Source organism: Aulonocara stuartgranti (assembly GCF_965226115.1).
Source record: "Aulonocara stuartgranti genome assembly, chromosome: 16".
Lineage (NCBI taxonomy): Eukaryota > Metazoa > Chordata > Actinopteri > Cichliformes > Cichlidae > Aulonocara > Aulonocara stuartgranti.
Window position 1 is genome coordinate 17,088,261 of NC_138952.1, and position 24,503 is coordinate 17,112,763.

General features: G+C 40.2%; 1 protein-coding gene across 1 annotated transcript; it reads right to left on the minus strand.

The window, feature by feature from the left end:
• On the minus strand, window positions 1-24,167 carry LOC309690462 (uncharacterized protein; the record flags this gene model as incomplete). The annotated part of the gene is made up of 3 exons (XM_082507492.1): window positions 24,126-24,167; window positions 7,583-7,657; window positions 1-368 (listed from the first exon to the last, which is right to left on the minus strand). Exons 1-3 carry the CDS (start codon window positions 24,127-24,129, stop codon window positions 1-3), a joined length of 447 nt encoding a protein of 148 aa, XP_082363618.1. The 5' UTR covers window positions 24,130-24,167.
• Between the last annotated feature and the right edge of the window lie 336 nt (window positions 24,168-24,503).

Sequence of the window (24,503 nt, forward strand, 5' to 3'; positions counted from 1 at the left end):
TCAGGCCTTGCCCAGCCTTGCACCTCCACCACTCCCCTGTTCTGTCGGGCATGTTTGGCAGCGTCTTCTTTCCCTAAGTCTCCAGCTGTCCAGTGGGGTGCGCCAAGTCACAGCAGGAGTGCCTGCCTCTCCATCTATGGCCCATCTCTTTCTAGAAGTGTGAGGTGTGTGTATGTGTGTGTGTGTTTTTTTAGGGGGGGTGGAGGGGGTCCTTGCTGTACTCGCATTACTCACTAGCAGACGGAGCATGCTGCCAGCACCCAGCATGTCCGCCCACACGCCCCTGCCCTGCCAGTTAGACCTCACGGTTGGAGGAGATGATGGAGAGAATCTGGGATCCTGGAGGGGGGTGGTGGATCCAAAGGAATCTGAGAGACAGAGAAAGACAGACAGAAGCCCAGAAGCTTACCTTCATCCCACAGGCCGATCCTCGGACAGCCCGACCTTAAATGGTAGTCTGAATCTCTCCTTGTTGGGTTTCTTTGCGAGGGTGCAAAAGGGGTGTGAAATGACAGCTGACTTACTTGGTTCTGTATGATCACTTTCACGTATTTCTGTGCTACTGAGTCTACAGGCATCTTTCTTAGCACAAAAACTGTAAGATGGTATTCATGCTGAGAATGCATTTCTAATGAATTATTATTAGGAATACCATTAACACAGTGTAATCTTTTCATAGTTATTTATGGAGAAGATTTACCAAACGAGCAAAGTTTGAGAAGCACCACGTTCTGCTACATGTCTTGTCTGAGCGAGCCCTAACTTACAAAGCAAAGAGGACCACATTTTACATCCACGTTTTCAGTTAGACAGCAAGTCGCGTGTTAAGAAACCTGACTGATGTTAAACTGTAGCAGAATATTTGTAACAACTGGCTGGAAACAATTTAAAAAAAGTGTTTCGCATTATATTAATCATTAGCCCTGGGCAAAATTTTCAACAATAAATCCTCATCCAAATATAAATAAGTAGAACTCATTATAACCAGCTGGTATTACTTTCATGTGCCCACAGGGGGCTCTAGTGTACCACAGATTTTACTGCTCAGAATCTGTTAAGTGCAGCTCAGAGACCAAGGCAGTGATTGTGTTAAGGGTAGACCTTTTGAACTGCTACGCTATACAATCGATACAAGCATTAACCAGTGCAAATTAAATCCAAAATGGGGTAAACAATAGTTAAAACAGAAAAAAAAAAATCATAATGTAATATCATGCAATGTCAAAGAGGTGCAAAAAACTTAAATTTCTGAGTAGATACATACCTTTCCCCCGATCTTTTATATATAAATATATATATAGCTGTGTGTGTGCATGTGTGCGTGCATGTGTGTGCGTATGAAATTCCAAGGAGGTGAACAGTACTTGATGAGCTAGCTCTGGAGACCTCTGAATTTTAATGATGTTGGAGATGATATTGTGTGTCCTTCAGCTTGTTATACTGACACAAGCACTCCATAAATCATCATACCTAGCTATCGTAAAATCAATACCAAACTGCTACCTCAGCGCTAACCCGTAATAAGTTTTTCAGCCATCTAACAGCTTAAACTTTGCTGTAATGCCGTTCGACCTATAGGTTAAGATCAGAGCATGCTTAATTTGTTTTGTAATAGAGACTTTCTAATCCTTAATGAAGCGCCTATTAGGGAGGCTTTTGTTGGCACATTGGTGATCAGTTGGTGGAACAGCCACTGCAATTAAGTTTGAATCTTTGTCCTGGAGCAAAAAAAAAAAAAAAGAAAAGAAAAGAAAAAAAGGAAAATAAAAAAGTGGGTGGAAAAAAAAGGAAAGCTTGAGCGGTCAATAAATGTTAATCCAGTCAGAACTCGTCTGTGCCTTTGAACAGGACTCACGCTGGGTTTTTTTCACATGCACTTGTTTCATCCTTTCCTAAGAGAGGCCATCCCTTAAGGATACTGCCACTGATCCTGAGACCAGACTACCACTCACTAATAAGAGCCCATGTGTAAGCAATATTGTCCACATTAAACACATTATTAGTGAGCTTTGTGTAAGACATAAGCCATAAATACATTCACTGAAATAAACCCAAGACCATAGTTCTTTATGGGAAAGGAGGACTAATGGGGCTGTCATTAGGTTAACAATAATAAAGTTAAAATAAATGTTTTATGGCACAACTTAGGAATTCATTGCTACTTTTATTTTTGCCTTGCACTGAAATTATCGTCACATGTTTCATCCAAAAGCCAAACAAAATGCAAATAAGTGGAGAAATCACAAAATGACAAGCCTCATGTAGCCTTCAGGGGTTGTTTTTCTTTTTTTTCAGAATGATAGCTATAACTGGGGCGGCATTTCTGAGACACACAACATATGTAAAAACCTTTGCACAAGAGAGAAGCCATTGCCACAATTTCTGAAGCGTAAACAGCTTATGAAAGTCAAATGGATATGTGGCATAATCTGACACGGTGAGTTGCCGCTTCAAAAACATCCCTAACAAACCACGAATCCAGACAACAGCGACCATGGTTGCATGTTTTTAAATGCTCCACAGGTGATCGAGTTATAATATCAGCCACCTGAAAGTCAACAAAATTAGCCAGGTATGTAACTAATGAAAGAGGATTAGAAACCCCAAAAAACAAAAAAACTAAATATATTTTTCACGACTGAACTTTCTCTTCATTCTCCAGTGGATATCGTATTTAAAGGCTAACAAGGGTCACCGTATGAAAATCTCAAGTCAGAAAGAAAAGTGACCTGACACCAATATCAGCTCATGACTCGTGTTTTGGGGTTTTGTTTTTTTTTGTTTTTTTAACTTTTGGCAAGGGGAACACCAGCATGCCTGTGGTTTTTTAGGAACACTGAATTTGGCTGTGATTTACACACAGTAAGAGGTGGTAACCAATTGTTAGAGGGCTTTCTGGCTGACCCTGAAACATCTGTGTTCAGGGTCTGTTGCTTGTTACACAACAGATAAGACAGCAGTTAAAAGTATTTTCCTTAAATGGCAGCAAGAAATAATATGATTTTTAATGTCATTTTCAGTGAAGCTGACACATGTTAACATTATTTTAAAAAATAGAGAAAAAGTCTTTATGAAAAGATCTACATACACACATATACTGAAGCGACTACATCATGCTGTCTGCTGTCTTGTCAAAAATAATTTTTCAAAGATTAATAATTGCTGGTAAATCTTTATGCCTGAAGGTGAATTTCCCCGTTCTTTGACGCTAACACTTTTTCTGATGCTAATGATATAAATCTCTCAGCCAGGACTGCCACAGTGAGTTTCCAGGCTTAAAGCACAGCTGTGTGTAACAAATGATTTTTGTTGTTTTGTATAGGGAATAGTGTACACTTATTTTCCAGTTTAAAATGATGAACTGATGTGATTGGACTATTTTTAGCCACTATCCTCAAACTCAGTTTAAGGATAAAAAAAACAAACAACTAAATATAAATCTGTAATTTATTTTAAAAAGGGTTCAGAGTTTTTTAATTAGCACTCTTTATAGGAAATTGTTATTAATAATATTTTTGTTTATTTCTTATATCTGTGGTTGTGCTTTCCCCGCTTTCTCCCCATTAATTCGCTTTTTTCAAACAGCTTATTTTTCCATAAGAGTTTACCATTTCAACCAAGATTAAATTAAAGATTTCCAATATTTGTGAAATTATTTCAATATAGTGGTTTACTGTGACAATGTGTTTAATTCAGCTTGCAAATGTGGATCTTAAAAAACATAGTTTATGTTTTAATTTGATGGCAGCTTTTCTTTTCTTTTCTTTTGAATTTTGATATTTACACACAATTTTTACCTTGAGGTAAATTTCCACTTTAAGAAAAGACAGTCGCTATATCCACTTATAGGGAAGGCGTAAATTAAAATTCAAGCACGTATGTAGCACTAAAATGCCCTCAAAATGTTTGTTTTTTAAAAAAAAAATCAATAGTGAACAGCACACCATGCAGCTAGGTGCAGTTTATAATTCTGCAACATCCTCAGTTGCTCATGGAAATGGACCAAGCATCGTGAGCTTACGAAGATGTCGACATGGCGACTTTGCAGTCTTTTATTTGAATATTGGGGCAAATTGGAGTAGCCTGGTATCTTGCGTGTCTGTCAGCGGCCTCCCATGTGGCTCTGATGGGGCTGTTAGGGACTGGCAAGGCCAAAACAGGGCAGAGAGTGAGGGGGAGAGCAGGATTTACACTTAAGGCCAGAGCTGGGATCCGTCAGTGTGGGCGGATCGGGTCATCTTCAGCATGACCTGCCACCTCTGATGGAGCTCTGAAAAGTGCAATGTGACCCTGCTGCTGAGCAGCCATCTCTCACTGTCACAAGCCTGCGTCATCTGAAGAGAGAGCTTTTACTTTAATTTGGTAATGATCCTTTATTTTTTGGTGTGTGATTGTGTAACTTGTAAATCATGAGCTTTTGTACAATGTTGTGCAAGAAGTAAAACATGAGATCGCGATGATATCTCTAAGCTACAGCAAATGAAAACAAATATCGGTGCAAAAACCATATACAAGCAATGCCTTTTAATTAAATCCACACAGTAGCAGCCGTCGCTTCAGAAAACACAGATGTAGTTTTTCACAATTGTATGATCTGCCAAAAAGTCCAGCCTCGCCCTTTGTTGAGCATCACCAGAGGAAGAAACACGGATAATAAAGGTCTCTTTATGATGAGGCTCCTGCGTGCAGAGCCACAAAAAAAAACTTAAGAAAAAATATCTATCAAGAGGTGGGAATTACTTTGCCCTGTGCTGGGGTGGGAAAATGAAGCAGGCATTTCTGAGCTCGCTGGCAACATAACCTTCAGAAACATCCTATTTTTCATTAGAGTTGTGTCAGACAGCTATGCCTTTAATAACATTCATCCCCGTACCAAGGAGAGGATAACTCAAGCTTTAGGCACATAATGAATGGGAGAATGGGCCCTGGCGCTGTTAAGAACAGGAGGGCTTGCCAAACAGGCAGAGCTGCACTGCTGCACTCGTGGCAAGCCTTTCACAGCACGGCATCCTCCTGTATTAACGCCATGCAAATGAACAGTCAGATGCTTCCTGAGGTGGCTCTCTAATGTGGCCCTGTTAATTACTGTCATTAGAGCCGAGGTTAGAAGAAAGGACTAACAAGCCAACTTCCTCATGATCTGTGCATTTGAAAGTCATCTTCGGAGATAAAAATACGTCACAACCCTCTAGTAAGAAAATTGCAAATTGCTAAATTTGCTGACAGAGTGCGAAAAATTTCTGCTGACGCCGAGCAGCCTGCCGGTGATGGATGCATTCTTGACAGAGTCTTGGTGTTTAGACTTAAGAAATAATGAGTATCAATGTCCCAGCCGCGGAATATGCAAAGATGAAAGAGCGCTGTGTGAGTTTAATTAAGGGAAACAGAGGCAGGGTCTGCTTTCAAACAGAGTGACCCAACATGATCAGATTCTTATTGCTGTCATTTTGTGCTGAAATATGGCCAGGAAGGTACAGGCAGCGCTTTAAAAACTCCAACGTAATGTCATAGCAAGTCAGTCCAATACTATTAATGTAGTGCAAATGAAGCCCAGGGATATTTCAGTGCAGCACAACTTGGTTTCAGAAACACAGGTTAATGTGTTCAACATAACATCTGAATAAGGCGAGCGCCAGGCTCTCTGAATAAGGGCGGTTTTGTTTTAAGAACCGTTGAATTGGTTTTCACTGCATCATTACAACCGCAGGGGGTGTGGGCACTCATTGTTTCCACAGTCAAGTAAAGTATTTTGTTTTACAAATGCCTTCCAGCAATTCACACTCCCTACATCGGGTGGGAGGGAAAAAAATGTTTCTCATACTTCAGAGAGCAAACCAAAATATCCTCTATTATGTCTGTGATGCATCAAATCCCTGGTGTGGCCTTGAATTTAGTTTCTCCCCCCAAAACTGGAGGGTGACACGGTCAATATATTCAACACTCAAGGCCACTTCCAGGCTAATATAGAGGACTTTACTCTTCTCCTTCTTTGTTTTACTTTCTCGCTCTCATTCGCTCTTCTGTTTTTCAAACGTCTGCGCTGTTGAGGACAAATCAAAGGCTCTATTTTACTAATGTAACACTGAGCAGACTGTGAGGTGGATGTGGGGATAATGAGGGACTGCGGAGATGTGAAACAGGCAGGCTGAAATGGATAATTAGGACAGAAAGTTTCTGCAATGCCAATGACACTCTACAGGATATAGGATCATTAAGTTCTATATAAAATCACTGTACGGTGTATCTATTTAAAATTGCTCGTCATAGTCATCCTTTTTATTACAACTTTTCATTTCATTGCAACCAGGCTCTGTTTAACTTAAGGTGCAGCCCTTACCTCTGTTTTAGAAAAATGTCAGAATGTAGGCACTTTAACTATCTTTATAACTACCTGTGAATATATTTAGCATAATTTCTGCTTTGACCTCCTGGACAAATACAAGGCTGCTTTTCATCCTTTTTTTTTTGGCACACCTGCCCGGTCTTAGTTATTTTGCAAAGCCATTAGTCTTGTTTTGAAATGTAAGTACAGGATGAAAGTTTTGCAGCGCTTGAATTTCAGGACATGCGGATGAAAAGGACATCCTCGCAGGTCCTGCAGTGCTCGTAATATGATATGAGGGTTTGGTGCAGGCAAACTGGATAATAAGCTGCAATAGCTTGTTAAAAGGTGTTTGAGGGAGATATCATATGTTGCTCTATTATGATTAGATTTCTCCTTGACAATATGAAAAGATCAAATCAATATCTACTGAAATTTTGATGATCCACAAGTCACTCCCACCTCCCCATTCCCCCCCAGTCCCTCCTTCCCCAGGCTCTATTGAGAGAACATGATCTGACATCACCACAGTAGCATCAGGCTTTTCTCTGCCACTGTGAAAATATGTAACTTCGATTAGCGCGATGCTTAACAAAATGACCCCCGTTTTGGGTTTGCTCCCAAATCTTGCTGTCTGGGTACTGATGACAGGACCAATTGTGTTCCTCTTTAAAGCAATTCAATTAGGAGTCATTAGTCCTCTGAGTGATTACCAGTGGCCTATCGATAGCAGGAAGGACACACTAATTAAAGGGCATTTAAATGTTTCTCGGTGTAGAGTAATGGGGAGAAACATAGCATTTAAAATGCAGTTTGTAGGAAAATATCCTTGCACAGCAAATGACCGACATAACATGTTCACTTTGCTCTCTGCAAATTCCCTTTATAGACACATATATGGTAATGGATCCCGTGGGAATACTAAAATGTGGTAATACAGCAGTCACCAAGAAGCTACTAGCCCTGCTGAAAAGCAGGTAAACATTCAGATGTGTGCTCATCCACTTTGGAAAAAAATTAAAATGACAGATAAATAGCAAACTGATGTAAAATGATGGCAGGTATTTATAGTGCATATGCCAAACTGAATATTCCTCTGCGAGGGAGGGGTGGATTATCTTTCATTTTTAATTGACTGTCAGTGCTGTGCATCTTTGAATTCATTGTATCAAAGATGGATAGGTACTTTCACTGCCTATCATGAAGTTAATTCCATTCTGAGATGAATTGGAGTGATAACGCTGAAGAAAGGTGACTTACTCGAAATCAGCTTCCCTTTTTCATAATACGCTGCTTTTATTCTTGTGGTTTTACAGGATGTGCTCTGAAAATCATCTGAAATTAAAACAGAGACAATCTGTGTATTAACAAGACGAATACAGAAATGTCTGCCTTTTAAATGCACTCTCAAAACTAGCTCATTGTACTCTGAGTGTCATTAAACAAATTAAGTGCTTCAGCATTGGCACAGGTCGCAGAATCATGCTTAATATACACATGCATTTCCATAGACTCATCAACTACAAAATAAGGACACTGCAGCTCCACAGTGTTGAGAGGACTGCTTTGTGTTAACATAGCGAGAAAGATATTGATTAAAGTATGATAAGAAAAAGCTCCAGTCCCAGGGCAGAGTCTCCACAGTTATGATTAAATAGGGTGCACAGAGATAGGACCTATATCTCACACACAAGCCAACCTTGTGCATCTATATACAGCATATGAGCTAATCCTAAAAATAGCTGTTTTCACATTAAAGAAAATAGCGTCTATTATAGCACCTTACTTTGGGTTCAACTTTGGGTCGTAACTTGTCTGTGGAATAAGACAACAACTGAAATGATGAAATCCAAACCCTTGAAAAGGTTTCTAAAAAGTTAGTATACTAACATACTACTCTGACATTTAAAATAACTGTTAATAAACTAGTGTTGTGTTACAGATTGTGAGCATCTGCATAATCATTAGCAACAGAGAGAAGAATTTCCAGGCATATTAAAGACTGCAGCAAAAGCATCACTCTGCTGTTCGGTTTCTGAAATGACCTCAATTCACAAAAATGTTTATGTTACCAAACTTTTCATTTAGTAGAGCTTGTATATGATCATTTATCTCAGACTGACATCTAATATTATATTACATATTTTGGAATGATATTTTCAGAGACCTATAAATGCCATCAGTACGATCTTCCTAAACGTTTGCATACATGCATATTTGTTGTGCTGAAATGGTTGAGGCTCAGCTTCATAATCAAAATATAATTATGTTCTACTATTATGTACAACACACCAATATACATCTAACACTGGTGTATAAAATCTTAAATTGAAGCAAAGAGTTTTAATAAATAAATATGAAAGTTTGGTTATTGTGATCTGATCAAGCCAACAAAGGTTGTGTCACCGCCTAAGAATAAACTCTTATAAGCTACTGCATGAGAACTGATACTGTATGTAAAACTCACACCAGTATGGTCCATCAAGTATCATCATACTGAATCTCCTGCAAAATCTTTTGCAGAGGATTAAAATATATTAAAATGTACCTGTAATTTGCACAACCTAATGACAGCAGGTGTGCTAAAAGAAACCGTTTGAAGTAAAAATGAAAAATAGCAACTAGAAACTCATGCTACCTGAAATACTTTGTTCAATCCTGGCAGGTTTGGGCTTTATATAGTGATGTGTATACTTTGCTACACAAGCCCTGATCTGTCATGCTGCTCAGTCCCTTTTATATTCTTCCCTGTTTTGGTGGGGATTACAGGAAAAACGGGGAAGAATTTAAGTGCTTTACTATGGATTTGGTTGACACTTTACATAATATCTCGAATCTGCAACCTGAATACAGCAAACAGTCTTCAACTACCAATGAGCAATGGAGAGAACAAGGTATAGTTTCCAGATTTCCTTTGTAATAACATAAAGCCTTGTTGTTATTTTGTGTAAAACATATTACTTATATCACTATAACATGAAAAAATGCATCCTAACTGCATTCCCTGGATTTAGCTACACAGCTGAAATAACTGTGAAAAATGTCCCCTTGGTCTGACTTTTATTCCTCACCTTATTCCCAATGTCATTCATTTGCCACTGAAGGTAACAAGCCTTTTCCACTCGGTGCTCTGTAACGGCAGACCTTTAATAGCCATTTCCCGGTGTGGCGAGGGGAGAGAGGGGGAACATGTTTATTTGTGTGTCTGCACATGCTTCTCCAGCGATTCTCTCTGCTCCACTCACCCAGCTGCTGGCTGGAGGAGTGATTCATGGGCCTGACAGATGCCTGGTGCAGCTGGATCTGTCCTTGATCATCCCAAAAGCCTGGACAGCACTGTCATTCACCATTGCCCAAATTATCTCTGTATTGACTGCAGAACCCTCTGTGACAGCACTGTAATGGCTAATTACCCAGGATGCTTTGGGTACTTTTAAACCCCAGAGTGTTCTCTTGCTGTCTTGCCATGCTGCTGCTAGCTTATCCTGTCGTTGTGAGGGCCACTGTTTTCTCTAACCCCACCTGAGCACCACAGCCCGAGGATCCCAATGCAAAATGCCAAGAGAAACGAAGAAATAATATCCTCTTTTCCCTAATATATGATATCAAAGTAACAGCAGTGTCAGTGAGAGACACGCACGCAGAGTTTCACAGAGGGAACAGAACATACAGTACTGTTTATGGTTTGTCTATTTCTCTATCCTTCTCTGCATGTCAGGGGAATTGCATTGTGAAACACACACAGTTAATTATCAAAATCTGTCTCAAGATGTTAGAAAAATTGCCTAGCTCTTCCTCAGCATGTAAATACCGAAAAAGATAAACATGAATAATTGCCAGAAGTTTTCATTACCAAGAAGTCGGCATACTAATCTACAATTCTAAACCCGCAATGTTACTTCAGACTTTGACTTGCACTTCAGGAGGAAGCTGACAGAGAGAAGTGAAAGGAAATGAACGGAGACAGAAAGAGAGAAGGAGAAGGTGAGGGAATAGAGGGTACAAAATCCCATCCTGACTGTTAGAGAAGATGATGAGGTCCCCTGAGAATGGACAGAGTAGAGAGGGAGCAGCTTTTCCTCACAAAGATTCTAGTAATTTGCCACATCCTGTCCGCACACCAGGCATGGAAGCCACTCTGTCCTTAATTACCAGGATAACAAACCCATCCCCTCCCTGCTCCTCATTGTCCTGTTCTCCTCACAGTACCCCCACTCCTTGGGCAACGCCATCACTTCCCAGGCTTCCTACGCTCTTCCTTCCAATCAGTATAAATGAATGGCATTTGCTGCTGTTTGCCATGAGTGGATGGATGGACACCAAATAAAGTGACAAAAGCTGAAGGAACGACTGTCTGAGTTAGCAGCTCTGTGCTTGACGGGCAGACATTATAGTCACAGAAAGGCCTCACCGGGATAAAGGAGCAGTTTACAGGTAAATCATCCTAATAAACTGTCAATAATACTAAATCATTCCTTACATCATCACAGCAATATTTTTGCAACACTAAATCTATGCTCTCTTGCTTCAAGTGTCCAGAAATTATATTTAATAAACATTCAAATCTTTACTGTATGACACTGCAAACAGCGCAGCTTGTAAGGACATCACCGTCAGGAAACGACCAGCACATAGAGGCCGTGGCCTCTCCGTCTAGCCGTCGTCTGTCACCTCCAAGATGGCGCCGTGTCTGCTTCGGCTTTATTTGCATTGGCATTTTGCATACGTATGCGTTGCTGCATGAATCCTGCACTGTAAAAAAAAATCGTGATATAAAAGTATTTTACTGTCTATTTCACAGTTTTGTACTCTTCTTCTAGAATATCATTAAATTCACATATATAGACAGTGATTTTACATTTCAAATGTAAATTAACGTAAAATCACTGTAAATGTAATACAACATAATTTTCATGTTTTTTAAATGTATCTGTCTGTACATATGCTTATTTAGATTGTTAAAATACATTCACAAATGCATCATAATTTCACAAATATTTGTCCGTTATTTGAAAGATTGAACTTGAACTATTATTGTTATTCAGGGCAATCGTGGCTCAAGAGTTGGCAGTTCGCCTTGTAATCAGAAGGTTGCCGGTTTGAGCCCCGGCTTGGACACTCTCGGTCGTTGTGTCCTTGGGCAAGACACTTCACCTACCACCTACTGGTGACAGCCAAAGGGGAATTATAACATGGAATTGTAAAGCGCTTTGAGGGTCTCATAAAGCGCTATATGAATGCAATCCATTATTATTTAAGTTAACTGTGTATTTCTGTACATTTAAGTATTATTATTCATATTGCTGCATTCATTGACCTTTTTAATAGGTAATTTCATTGTTTAATCACATTAAATTGTTCCTAATTTAATGTTTAAAAGCACTTGAAAAAGGCAAAATCCCATGTAAGATTAGGGCAACAAACTGCATTGTCATTACTGAAAATAACCGTATTTTCATGGGAAAGTTGTTTTCTGTTATTTTCTGGTATTATTTTGTTGCCCCAGCTGCCGGAATATTACTGTTTGTTTAGGTTTTTTTTTTACGGTGTGACTATGCAGCATCAAAACAAAGGGGGAGAACCAGGCGTGACACTACAGTCCTGCCTTGCTACATACAGATACATTCAGCTCAGAGGGAATGACAAGGCTGTATTAGTGCAGTGTTTGTACGCCTTTTCAGTGAACAGGCAGTGGGAGGGTCTGATATTCCTAGGGGTGAAGGGGTTAGAGGGGTGTGTGTGTCTGTGTTACCAGTCACCTGCTGCTAAATCCTATTAGCAAGGCCTGGGGGTTAAACCAACCATCACCATTAAAGGCCTGTCAGGGGAAAGCCCACAAATAATAGGGCTGATCGCTACAACTGACAAATAATTAGGTGCTTTGATAGAGGATAATCAATTAGAGATAATAGGAACAGGCTTGACATTCTGAGATGTACCAGAAAGAGGGAAATAGTAAGAAAGACAGCAAAAAAATGTTGATGAGAAATTAGATTTAAGGTTTTTATTAAAGACAATAAACCTTATTTTTAAAGAAGTACAGATCGAAATCTAAGAAAGAGTATTACATGGTCAATCAGTCAGCAATTATTTTCTAGACTAATTATTAATTTGATGTGTTCTTGAAAACACCCAAGGCACACTCATGTAACTGCCATGTTTGAACAGTCCCAGATATTAAATTTAGTGACCCATTAGACTGAGAAAAGAAGCAAATCCTCACAAACGAAAAGCTGCTGACATTTTTTACTTTGAAAGTTACTTACTGATTATCATAATAGTAGCAGATAATTTTTCTGTCACTTGGATAATCAACTAATTGTCACATTACTCACTCTAAAATGCTATTTTACTTAATTTTTTGCAAGATAATGATGTAAGCACCATAATACATACACCAAATCTTTACTACTGTTTGTGCCCAATGATCCGAAAAATAAACCTATTCCTTTCTTAACCTCTAGCTCTTCAAATATGTACATTCTAGATGCTAACAGGGGAAAATGGGCTGAGGTAAGATTTGGTTCAGCTAAAACCCAACTGGCTAAAATGTAGCTTTGCTTCTATCTTTCAGAAACTGCAACAGATTCTTGTACTTAGTTAAATAACACAGCTGTATTCAGACTGCATTTCTTTGAGCACAGAGCGAACGGTCTTCTTCACCAAGGACAACAGAGCGTGTGGTTCTAGGTCTCACCGCCTGTAGGTGATGAGTACAAGTCAATATCCTAAAGCTGATATAGTTCAAGGATTAAAGCATCTGCCTAAATATTTCCATATGTTTGCTAACATAAGGGAAAAGGAGGTGAGAAAAAAACTGGCAAAGGTAGTGTTAAATGAGATGAGAAGTGACAGTTTACATTTCCAGCCACAATTAACACGTTGATGGCGTTTTTCGCCGGGCCCCTCACAGTGATAATGCCTGTTGTCAAATCTGTTTAGCACGCCAAATCTCCTGGAGCCTTCAGCTAGGCAGCAAGCTTTTGACAGATTGAAGGTTCAGAGATAGGCTATCATGACAGATGGAAGCTGGCATCGATGTTCAGCTCTCGCCAATCACAGGGGACCTGCCCCCCTTATTCTGCGGGGCGCAGCTCCGCAACCTTCCCCCCTCTGATGGGAGCAGGGGATGGCATTGTTAAGCAGTGCATCTGTGAGACTCAGTCTCCTCTGATGGAAGCATAAGGCAAAGAGCTCTCAAGCAAAAGACGGCCACTGCTGTAAGCGCATTTCAGATATGATGGGAGGCTAGCTCCAGGGAATTGTGGAAAAGAAAAACTTTGAAACATTTTGAGGAGCAGAAGAGGACCCAGCAGAGAAAAGAGCGACTGCAGCAAGCCTCAGCTATTCAGTAATGCCATCATTAAATTTGATTATTACCTAAATGCTGGCAAATGCTCTGCAGTCACACCACAGTGGAGTTTGACAGAAACATTTACTTGATCACTCTTTATATCTGATTAGTAGAATGACATTTTTCTCATGACCAACAGAATCACACCTGTTAAATACTCAATACTGAGAAGGGAAATCAATTTAGATAGCCTTGGCTTGTGTATAAAGTCCTCCTTAGAACTCATACTACAGTATGATTACCCTTAATGAGATCCATCTGAAACAGTGGCACAGGAGAAACTCATTAAACTGAGCTTGTTCTAATCAGACAGGCTTATATGGATTTTGCAGACATCAGAAATTGTTCTGAAAAAGAAAAATACACCAGGGCCTCTGAAACAGAAGAGGGGATCTGATAATTAAGTATCTGCCATGCGCTGATGATATCACGAGTGTTAATGATCACTATAATGACAGTTCACGCAGCACCCAGTTGATTTACAATACACCTACTGCGAGGCACCACTGCGACAGCCACTGCAGCAAACAGACTCAAGTGAAAACAGTTTAGTATAGATTAAAACGACATAAGTTAGATCTAATAGGCGCTCTTAGGGAAAAGAATTAAATGCTTACTTGCACTAAAAAAATGTCCATAGGTAGACAAGTTTGAGATGCAGCGTTGTTGGTTTACTTGCTGGCAGGCAGCCCTCTAAGTTGTTTGGTCTCTCCCTCCCTGTTTAGGCGAACACATTGTTGATTCAGACCCATCATGTTGAGGCTTGAGGTCACCCTGTCTCAGGCTTGGCTAGTTAGCAGCAGCCCACCTGATGGCCCAGAGGAAATCACAGCAGCCGCACTCACAGGAGAGGGCCTGACAGCCAGGCCCCGCACCAGAGAGAGGGGTCCAGCTAAGGGGGTGGAGAGAGGTGGGTCAGTATGGGGGGAGGGAGAAAAAACAAGGAGAGGGTTCTGAAAAGGGGGGAGGTTGGGGGCTTCAAAGGCAGGGAGGGATGAGACATAGCTAAAGAGGGCGCAATAGTGATGGTCACGGCTGTATTAAGGCTGCTAAACGTACAGCATGAAAGAAAGGAAACAGGAGTTGATAAAGTGAGTGAGGCTACCTTACTGGGTGGTACACCGTAGAAGAAAAACAGAGCTGAGAAGAGAAGAAGACAGCTCTTGGGTTAAGTTGTATGAGAAGAAGAGGAAGGTCCAGTCTGTGTAAGAGAGTGATGGGGATCCTCATTCACAAAGATGGATGGCTCAAATTTGGGGGGGAGGGGGAGGGATTTCTTTCCAGCATTATATATGGATCTATACAGGGAGTTGGTCAAATGGTCTAGTTGTCTAGTTTTTCCAACATCTAACAGCAGTTTCTGTTCAAGCAGAAGCAAAACTGCACTGTGTAAATGAAGTGAGGCATCAGTGTAAGCTATCCTGGGGCAGTGATGCTGCTCTTGCAGAGAAAACGTTGGCTGTAAAATGCTGTGATGAACAGCAGACATTTCCAGTTCACAAGACTCCCAGTCTCTCCTGAGAGTCTGCTTCATCCCTATTATAGCCAATAATAGCCCATTGTAGTCAAATGCTCTTTCTCTTCACTGTGACTGAATGAGGACACATTATTTACCGAGAGGAGACAACGCTAATACACGGCTGCAGAAAACTGCTGACAGGAAGAGGGCAAAAATCATAGGTTTTCCCTCCTAGAGGACGTTGCACTTCTTTTATATTTATAGTTATGTTTAATAGCATCCCACAGTCTGTCAATACACCTCCAGACAACCTCCACAGTCGCTTTCTCATTGCCGGTTCAACTACAAGGTGTTGGATCTGAGGAGATCAATACTTTTTTTCCCTCCATTTCTACAATAGGAGTGCATTGACACTGATGAGGTCAATCAGTGACATATGAAAGTAAAGACATGTCTTCAAGGTGGTAAAACCTACATACCTTTTACGACCAGGTTAAAAAAAGAAAAGACAGGATTTTAAAGGTTAAAGATACAAAATACTTAGAAGGCCTATAATTTCAAATTCAATGATATACATATAGGAACATAACTTAAATGTGTGATTGCAGTTTGCACACATAATGAGCAGGGACAAATTAAAATGTAAAAAAAAAGAGAACTAATTAAATGAGTCCTTTAATACTCATTAAAAGATCATCTTAATTGATAAAACTCCTTTTTTGTCTGGAGCATGCCAGCAGGGCAATAACTGCAAAATGCAGATCAAATCTTCACTGTATTCATCACTCACTTTCTTTAGGTTTCCGTTTTGTGCTTATGTCTAAAGGCATCTGAGACAAATGCCTCACCATAAAGTCATACACCATTAATGCAGTCAGTGGTGCTGCAGCCTCAGAATCTTATTATCTTAGTTGGTTCAGCCTCATTAGCTGTTCTATGCATATTAATGGGTGGGAAATGGAAAACTATACCCCATTTAAGAACAAAACATGCTCAAAGTACTGGCTGCTTCTAGGTTATAGGACATAACTCACTCTGCAAATTGCTATCATCGGGCTCCTGGCAGAACCCTGCTGTTTTCTTTACCCAAAAGCCCCTTGTTCCCTCGCAGAGACAGAGTTTCATTAACCTGCACTGCATTCAGATGCCATTATGGCTCTAATTATGGCGCATGCTCTTATGAATAGCCCTGATCAATGTAAATAGCTGACCTGACTGGATACCTCCCTGGACTTTTTAGGGGGAGGTAACAATGTTTAAAACGATAACAATAATATTTATATTTATAACAAGGTGCAATAATAATTAATGTGCAATAATAACAGTGTGCAATACACATACACTTATTCTTCTTTTTTATACTAAGTTAATATACTGTGTTGTGTTGTTTGTTACGTTGTGATGTGTCATATCGTGTCGTGTTGTGTTATATGTAGTGCCGACGTAGGACAGTTTTTCCAATTTCATTGTACTACTGTACTATGTATGACTGTGCAATGACAATAAAGAGTTATCTTATCTTATCTTATCTTATGAAGAACTGCCTGGGTTCTTGGAGACTTTTATGTCCAGCTGTCCTGTCACCAAGGCCAGGGTCATCTCCACTGCTGCCGAAGATACAGACAGAGACGATGTGCTAATCTCTGATGCATTGAAGCTGGCTTTGTAGACTTATGCAGGCTTATCTATCATGGTCACGACTGCATTAGACATAAGACCTTAAGTTTGTAGGCACTGAAGCACAAAGAAGAGCAAATTAAATTCTTCTCATCTACCTCCTCAGCTGTGTCCAGATTGCATCAGTCAAAAAAAAGAGGATCTCTTGAGGATAAAACTGGCACCTAGCAGTTCAGGGGTAAGTCTTTGTCTTATGTTTGCTCCCCATAATAAAAAGAAATTCTTGTTATATATTTTATCTATCTCCATTTAATTATTAGCAAAGCAACCAAACTGCAGCTTTTTGTCATTCTAGACTCAGCACATCTGCCAACACACCAATGGAGACCTTAGCTTGGGAAACAAATAAAACCTCTGTCCAGTGTCTCATTATCCATGAAACTATCTTCTTGGCTTCCTCGGTCTAATCAAAGAGAAAGGAAACACAGGAACAAGCTGAAAAATTCCAACATGAGGGAGCCTGAAATAGTTCCCTCAGCATTGAGCATTGCTCACTCACAGCAGATAGCAAAGGTAAGGAGATCCTTTGGCAGGTGCTTTGGGCTGTCAGAGCTGTAGATGAGCTCTGCTGCTGGATAACATCTTGCCAAATGCTCGAAGCTTGTCAGTTAACAGTCTGCCAGAAAAAAAAGGTGGACAGTTACTAACCTCTCAAAGAAAAGACAAAGGCCGAAGGTAAGTTTTGAACAATAAAAAGAAAGTTTAGACTTTCTTGAGAAAAATAATTAGCAGTATTTTACACTGATTAAATTCAAGATAAAATGGTTTGATGGTTTTAAAAGAAAAGATCCAAGGAGAGTTTTTAAAAGTTTTTCATCAATGTTTTTAACAATCTACAAGACATATGGAAGTTACAACCTTGTTTTGAAACACATTAAGACACTTTATAAAACATGATTGGCATATCTAACTGAAAATTTTATGAAGACAAAGTATAAAACATTGAAAAATATATGGTTATTTTGGATGTGACATCAAAAACTGATAAGAGTAGGTCTACATTCATCACCTATAATTTTAAAAGCATCCATAAGCATTCAAGAACTAACTCGATCGGCTGAAAGGATTTCAGCTGCTCAACATTTCAAGGCCTTATTGTGTTCGTCATTTTAATTCTAAGTATTTAAAAATAGTTGACATATCTGAACTGCTGGAAGGATAGTGGAGCAACCAGACTCTTTTATTATTGAGCCATGCTGATGTTAAGAGTGCAGAATGTGGTCTCGATTTGCTTAGCTGAACTAGCATCATCTGGAAAGGCACCAGAGTTGCTCCAAAACATGTAAATATCATTTGGCATTAAAGTTACCTTCACAGATTTATAAATTACTCATACCGTGTGCACTAACACTCCCCTACATTATCACGCATGCTGGATTTTGAACTGTGTGCTGATAGCAAGCCGGAAGGTCCCTCTCCTATTTTCAATTTTTGATTCGTCAGACCACAGGACAATTTGCACACCTCAGTCGATCTAAAATGAGCTCATATCCAGAGAAGGCATTTCTGGATCTTGTTTTAAAGTATATCTACAGAGGCGATGACAAGCTTTGTTTGCATTTACGCATTGCATAAATCGCTCAATCAAGACATGCTACATTTATTTTATTTCAAACAATGTTAGTATAAAAGGGTTCTCTGGAGACCTGTTAGTAACATAAGCCATAAGCCAATGATGCAGTTTGACAATCAAACACAAAGAAAATAAGCCCTAACACGTCAGTGATATGGAATTTAACAAGGAACATGAAGTCATACTTTTGCAAGTGCTGCTGTTCTTGATGAGAACCTATCGTGACCAAAAATGTATGCCACTTAATCACTATGATTTCATGACTAAAATAATGAATCTGACTTATTGATCTGTTTGTATCGAGCCTCATGGAGAAACTGATCTCAAGTGCTTGAGTGTTATATTTCGAGATTAACTGATAGATCTCTCCAGTAGCTCCAGCTTCTTAACTTCAATGATACTCTATTTAAGAGTGTCACTTTAAGAGCAAGGTTTTGTAAGAGGATATCTTTCTGTGGATTTGCATGACTAATAGACAATCAATCTGAATTAATGTGACTTTATGATTGAAAACACAGTTGAAGTCTATGCATTTGCAAAGTGCATCGCTAATTCCAATAAGCCCTTTTCCTATCTAAATAATTTTGCTTTAATTATAACAATGAGCCACAGTTAGATAAATAAATAACTTCACTGTCCTCCCTGGAATTGTGCTGATGCGGAGGCCTGCCTAGGCATTATAAACCTAATTAGCAGAAGATTACTATGCAGTGTGCAAGGCTGTGGTCCAGAAAGACATCATTAGGTCTTCTGATGGGGATATGCCTTCAGCACATTGATTGTTTTTCGCTCCAAGAACAATGCAGATTGCAGACTTTATAATTGGGCTTTCAGGTCACTTGTGACTTCACTTCTACTATGTGTGGCTGATGATCTCTATTCAAACAAAAGAAGCTGATAACAAAAACACATTCCCACCAAGCTCATGGAATTAGTAGAATGTCCATGGATTGTAAGGCACACCATAAAACTCAAAGAACAGCATAACTATTCAACAGAAACAGATGAAGTCAGATATTCTTAGCACAATGACACTGGTGCTGCTTGACTTAATTCAATCTTGAATGAAAAAAAAATGCATTTTTCAATCTATACCAATAATACTCAATATAAATATATTTTTATGTATTACCACTAGTTACCACATGATAGAATGTAAAGGTAACTTAGAGAAAAAAGGTGAATGTGAGCTGATCGTGTCAGCAGACCGAGAGGTCACTGGAGACAAAGAGATGATGTCCAAATCACTACCTCTCATTTAGTAAAGAGGGTGACTAAAGTTGACTAAAGAATTGTTGTACTCTCCAGCCCCCCTACTATTCAAAATTGAATAAGCGGAAGAGAATGGATGGATGGCGAATTGTTGAGATGTTTGTTTAAAAAGTTAATCCTCTGGAGGAATCCCGAGGTGTTTTGAGCTCACTAGTGGTCTAGGTCTGACCCAGATATTAAAACTCTTGCCGTTCCCAACTACCAAGAGCTTATGATTGGGTAGAATATAGACTGAGTGGCAAATGAAGAGATATGCTTCTAATCTAAGCTCTCTTTTTTAAACTCAGCTGTCAGCTGCAATGTGTAAATCACTGCCAATACTTCACTGCTGTCAAAGTTCATTTTACTTTTACTTCACAGGATCATGTGGTACTTGAAAACCTTCACTGCAACTGAGTCCCAGCTCAATGGAGGAAATTCACTATATTCTAAGAGACTATTATAGCTTCAAAACTGGTGTGGGTGATTTCAGTATGAAGTAAGCAAAACAAAATCTCCAAAAAATTGTTAAAGTCATTGAAATGGAAACCATATACTCTATGAATCCCAGAAGACAAAGCAAGGCAAGCAGAGGGATATATACTCAAATATGCAGTAAATAACTAAATAAATACATAGATAGTTGTTGAAAATTAAGTTTACCAAAATCCTTCCACAAGTATGCCTCAAAACTTAGCAGCAATCTTTGTACCACTTCTAGGCAGTTATTTTGACACCCCTATCTAAATGAATGGCAGCAAAACATAACTTTAATTACTGTAACATAAAGGTACATGCATAGAAACATTAGCCAAAATCCTTACAACATTTGCCCCAAATTTAAATCTAGAAAGCTGTTCCTCCACCAGATTGTGATTATGCTATACATGCCCTAATGTACTGAACACCATGATCAACAGTGAACAAATTTCATAGGACATCAATTTATGAATAAAGAAATACAGAGAATATATAATAGATAATATATGAATAAAAAAACAATAAAATAAAATGACACCAAAATTACTAAATACAAGTATGAAAATACCATGCAATCATAAATTTTTGGCAGTCTTTTCCAAGACTTCCTGTTCAATCTAATAGTCAATTTTTAAAAAGCTAACATCATTAGCCAGAATCACTCTTGTTCTCCACATAGACTATTTACTTACAAGCAACCAATGCTTGCTCATTGATTGCTTAATAGAATTCAGATTACAAGTAGAGTACAAACACTAGTACTCCAAATACACAATACTAAGTACATTCAAATGCAGTTTGACTGTAGTTTATTAAGGACATTTTGTTGTACACCAATCAGGCATAATATTATGACTTTATAATACTATTGTAAAGTTATAATACACTTTATAACACTATTATAATCAGGCATAATATTATGACCACTGACTGGTAAAGTGAGTAACACTGATATATTGTTTTTAATCATGGCACCTGTTAGTGGTTGGGCTATATCATGGATCAAGTGACCATTTTGTCCTCAAAGCTGTTGGGAGTAGGAAAAATGGGCAAGTGTAAGGATTTAAGCGAGTCTGATAAAACCCAGATTGTGATGGCTAGAGTGGAGACTGGACAATGTGGTTCGATCCAAGAAACGAGCTACTGTAGCTCAAATTGTCTAAAAAGTTCATGCTGGCTCGCAGTTTGTTGTGTATGGAGCTGTATGGGTGCAGACTAGTAAGGGTGTCCATGCTGACCCTGTCAACTGCCAAAAGTGCCAACAATGGGCATCTGAGCATCAGAACTGGACCACAGAGCAATAGAAGAAGGTGGCCTGTCTGATGAATCACATTTTCTTTTACATCACATGGATGGCTGGGTGTGTCGCTTACCTGAGGAACACCTGGTACCAGGATGAACTATGGAAAATTGGCAACCTGGGGGAGGCAGTGTGATACTTTGAGCACTGTTTTTCTGGGAAACCTTGGATCCTGCCATCCACATTGATGTTACTTTGATATGTATCACCTACCCAAGCATTCTTACAGACCATGTATGGTTTAAGGCATTAGGGAAACATTTTTTTTCCTGATGGCTGTGGCCTCTTTCAGCAGGATAATGTGCCCTGGTACAAAGCAAAATGGTTCAGAAATTGCTTGAGGAGCACAACAATGTTTGAGGTGTGACTTGGTTTCCCAATTTCCCAGGCCTTTATCCAATTTATATCTGTAAGACGTGCGCAACAAATAACTCTATCTATGGAGGCCCAACCTCGCAACTTAAAAGACCAACAAAAGCCATTGATAAGAAAAATTAGATGTTAGCAAAAGGAAATTCTTTTGCTAACATCTTGGTGCCAGATACAAAAGCACACATTCAGGGATCTGGCTCTGACATCTGTGGTCATGAAGTCATTTGAGCGCCTAGTTCTCTCCCATCTCAAGACCCTCACGGCCCCCCTCCTGGACCCCCTGCAGTTTGCATATAGAGCCAACAGGTCTGTAGACGACGCCATCAACATGGCCCTACACTTCATCCTGCAGCATCTGGACTCCCCAGGAACCTACGCCAGGATCCTGTTTGTGGACTTCAGCTCTGCCTTCAACACCATCCTTCCAGACCATCTCCGAGGCAAGCTTTCCCAGATGAATGTGCCTGATCCCATCTGCCGGTGGATCACTGACTTCCTGACGGACAGGAAGCAGCATGTGAGGCTGGGAAAGAATGTCTCGGACTCCCGGACCATCAGCACCAGCTCCCCTCAGGGCTGTGTTCTTTCTCCTCTGCTCTTCTCCCTGTACACCAACTGCTGCACCTCCACCCACCAGTCTGTCAAGCTAATCAAGTTTGCAGATGACACCACCGTTATTGGGCTCATCTCGGACGGGGATGAGTCTGCCTACAGGAGGGAGGTTGAACGTCTGGTGTCCTGGTGCAGCCACAACAACCTGGTGCTGAATGCCCAGAAGACAGTGGAGATTATTGTGGACTTCAGGAAGCACACAGCCCCACTCCCCCCCATCATCCTGACTGACACCCCCATCACCTCTGTGGACTCATTCCGCTTCCTGGGTACCACCATCACCCAGGACCTGAAGTGGGAGCCCACCATCACCTCCGTCATCAAGAAAGCCCAGCAGAGGATGTAGTTCCTGAGGCAGCTGAAGAAATTCAACCTGCCAACACGGACGATGATGCAATTCTACACTGCAATCATCGAGTCCATCCTCACCTCCTCCATCACCGTGTGGTACGCTGGAGCCACTATCAGGGACAAACAGAGACTGCAGCGTGTTGTGCGCTCTGCTGAGAAGGTGATTGGCTGCAGACTCCCATCTTTGCAGGACCTGTACACCTCCAGGACATTGCGGCGTGCAGCTCGGATCTCAGCTGACCCTTCTCACCCTGGACACAGTCTGTTTGACCTGCTACCCTCAGGCAGGAGGCTCCGGTCCATTCGCACCAGAACCTCTCGCCATAAGAACAGTTTCTTCCCCTCTGCTGTTGGACACATGAACAATAACCATATGACTGTCCCCGCCACTAACACATGACCCTACGCTGTGTTCACTGCATCATTCCATGTTTGGCACTGATCACCACCTGCACTCATGTATATATCTTTCTACGTAGCACTCTTAATTCTTATTCTCATGTATATATCTCATGTATATCTCATGCACATATCTTTCTACGTAGCACTTTAATTCTTATTCCTACTTTTATTTTTTCATGTCTATTTAAGTGCTATTTATGACACTATGTTTGCACTGAAGCACCGCAGCAATTTCCTAATGTTGTAAACCTGCTCAACATTTGGCAATAAACCCCTTTCTGATTCTGATTCTGATTCTGATTCTGATCTGGTGGAGTCCATGCCTCGATGGGTAAGGACCAACGCAATATTAGGTAGCTGGTTATAGTGTTATGCCTGATCGGTGTAAGTATTGGTAAGAAAATTAGACTAGAAAGAAAAGCACTTACTCACATGCTTCTTTAAATATTATCAGTGAAACAAGAGCTGGCCCTGAGATTCAAGCTTGGTTTCAGGTTTAGAAATAGCCTCAGCCTCACCATAGGAATGATATTGTTACAGTCACGACTTCCCAGTCGCAACTCTCTAGATTTCTCCTTCATTAGTCACATAAGCACAGAGGTCCCCCAGAAGAACTATGTGATCCCCATGTGATGCCCTCTCCAGGTGCCGGTGATGCCAGACTTACATTTGTATATATTCATCCTGCTTTGATTTATGCACTTCCTTCCTGCTGTAGGTCAAAAAGGCAGTTTTAAAACCAAAAGTTTCAATGTCTGAGGCATCAAAATGAATGTCAGGATAACATAGTCATACTCAGATTTACACTTTAGGGTTTTAAGGTCATAAGAATGAAAAAATATAACTATAAATATTCTAATGCTCTCTTCTGCTTGAGTTGCGCTTTGTTTGCTTACTTTGCATTCCTCTATCTGTGTTCATAAGAGAGCATGTTTAATCAGCTTTGCTTGCTGCCCTCCTAGCTGGACTCACCCATCGTATGTCTGTCTCCTGCACCTCGTTCTCTCTGGCTGCCGTTTGTAACAGAACAGTACAGCCCCATTTGAGGTATGATAATCAGCTGATTAGCCAGCGAAGTCCTTCTCCCAGAGGCTCCTTTGTGTGCAAAATCCTCACACTCAATTGACATGTGGACATCATCAAGCTGATGAAATGCAATTGTAATGAACAAGTGAGGCAGAGCATCTGCAGTGGGACCCTGAACAAAAAGGACCCTTCCCTCCTGACATGCTAATGCTGAAAGCTGCTCTCTGCCTGTACTTCCCGTGGGTCCCTCATGGAAATGTGAAGAGATGCATATTCAAACCAGTACCTTCTGAGGGGGATAGATTTACGAAGAGAGAGATGGGA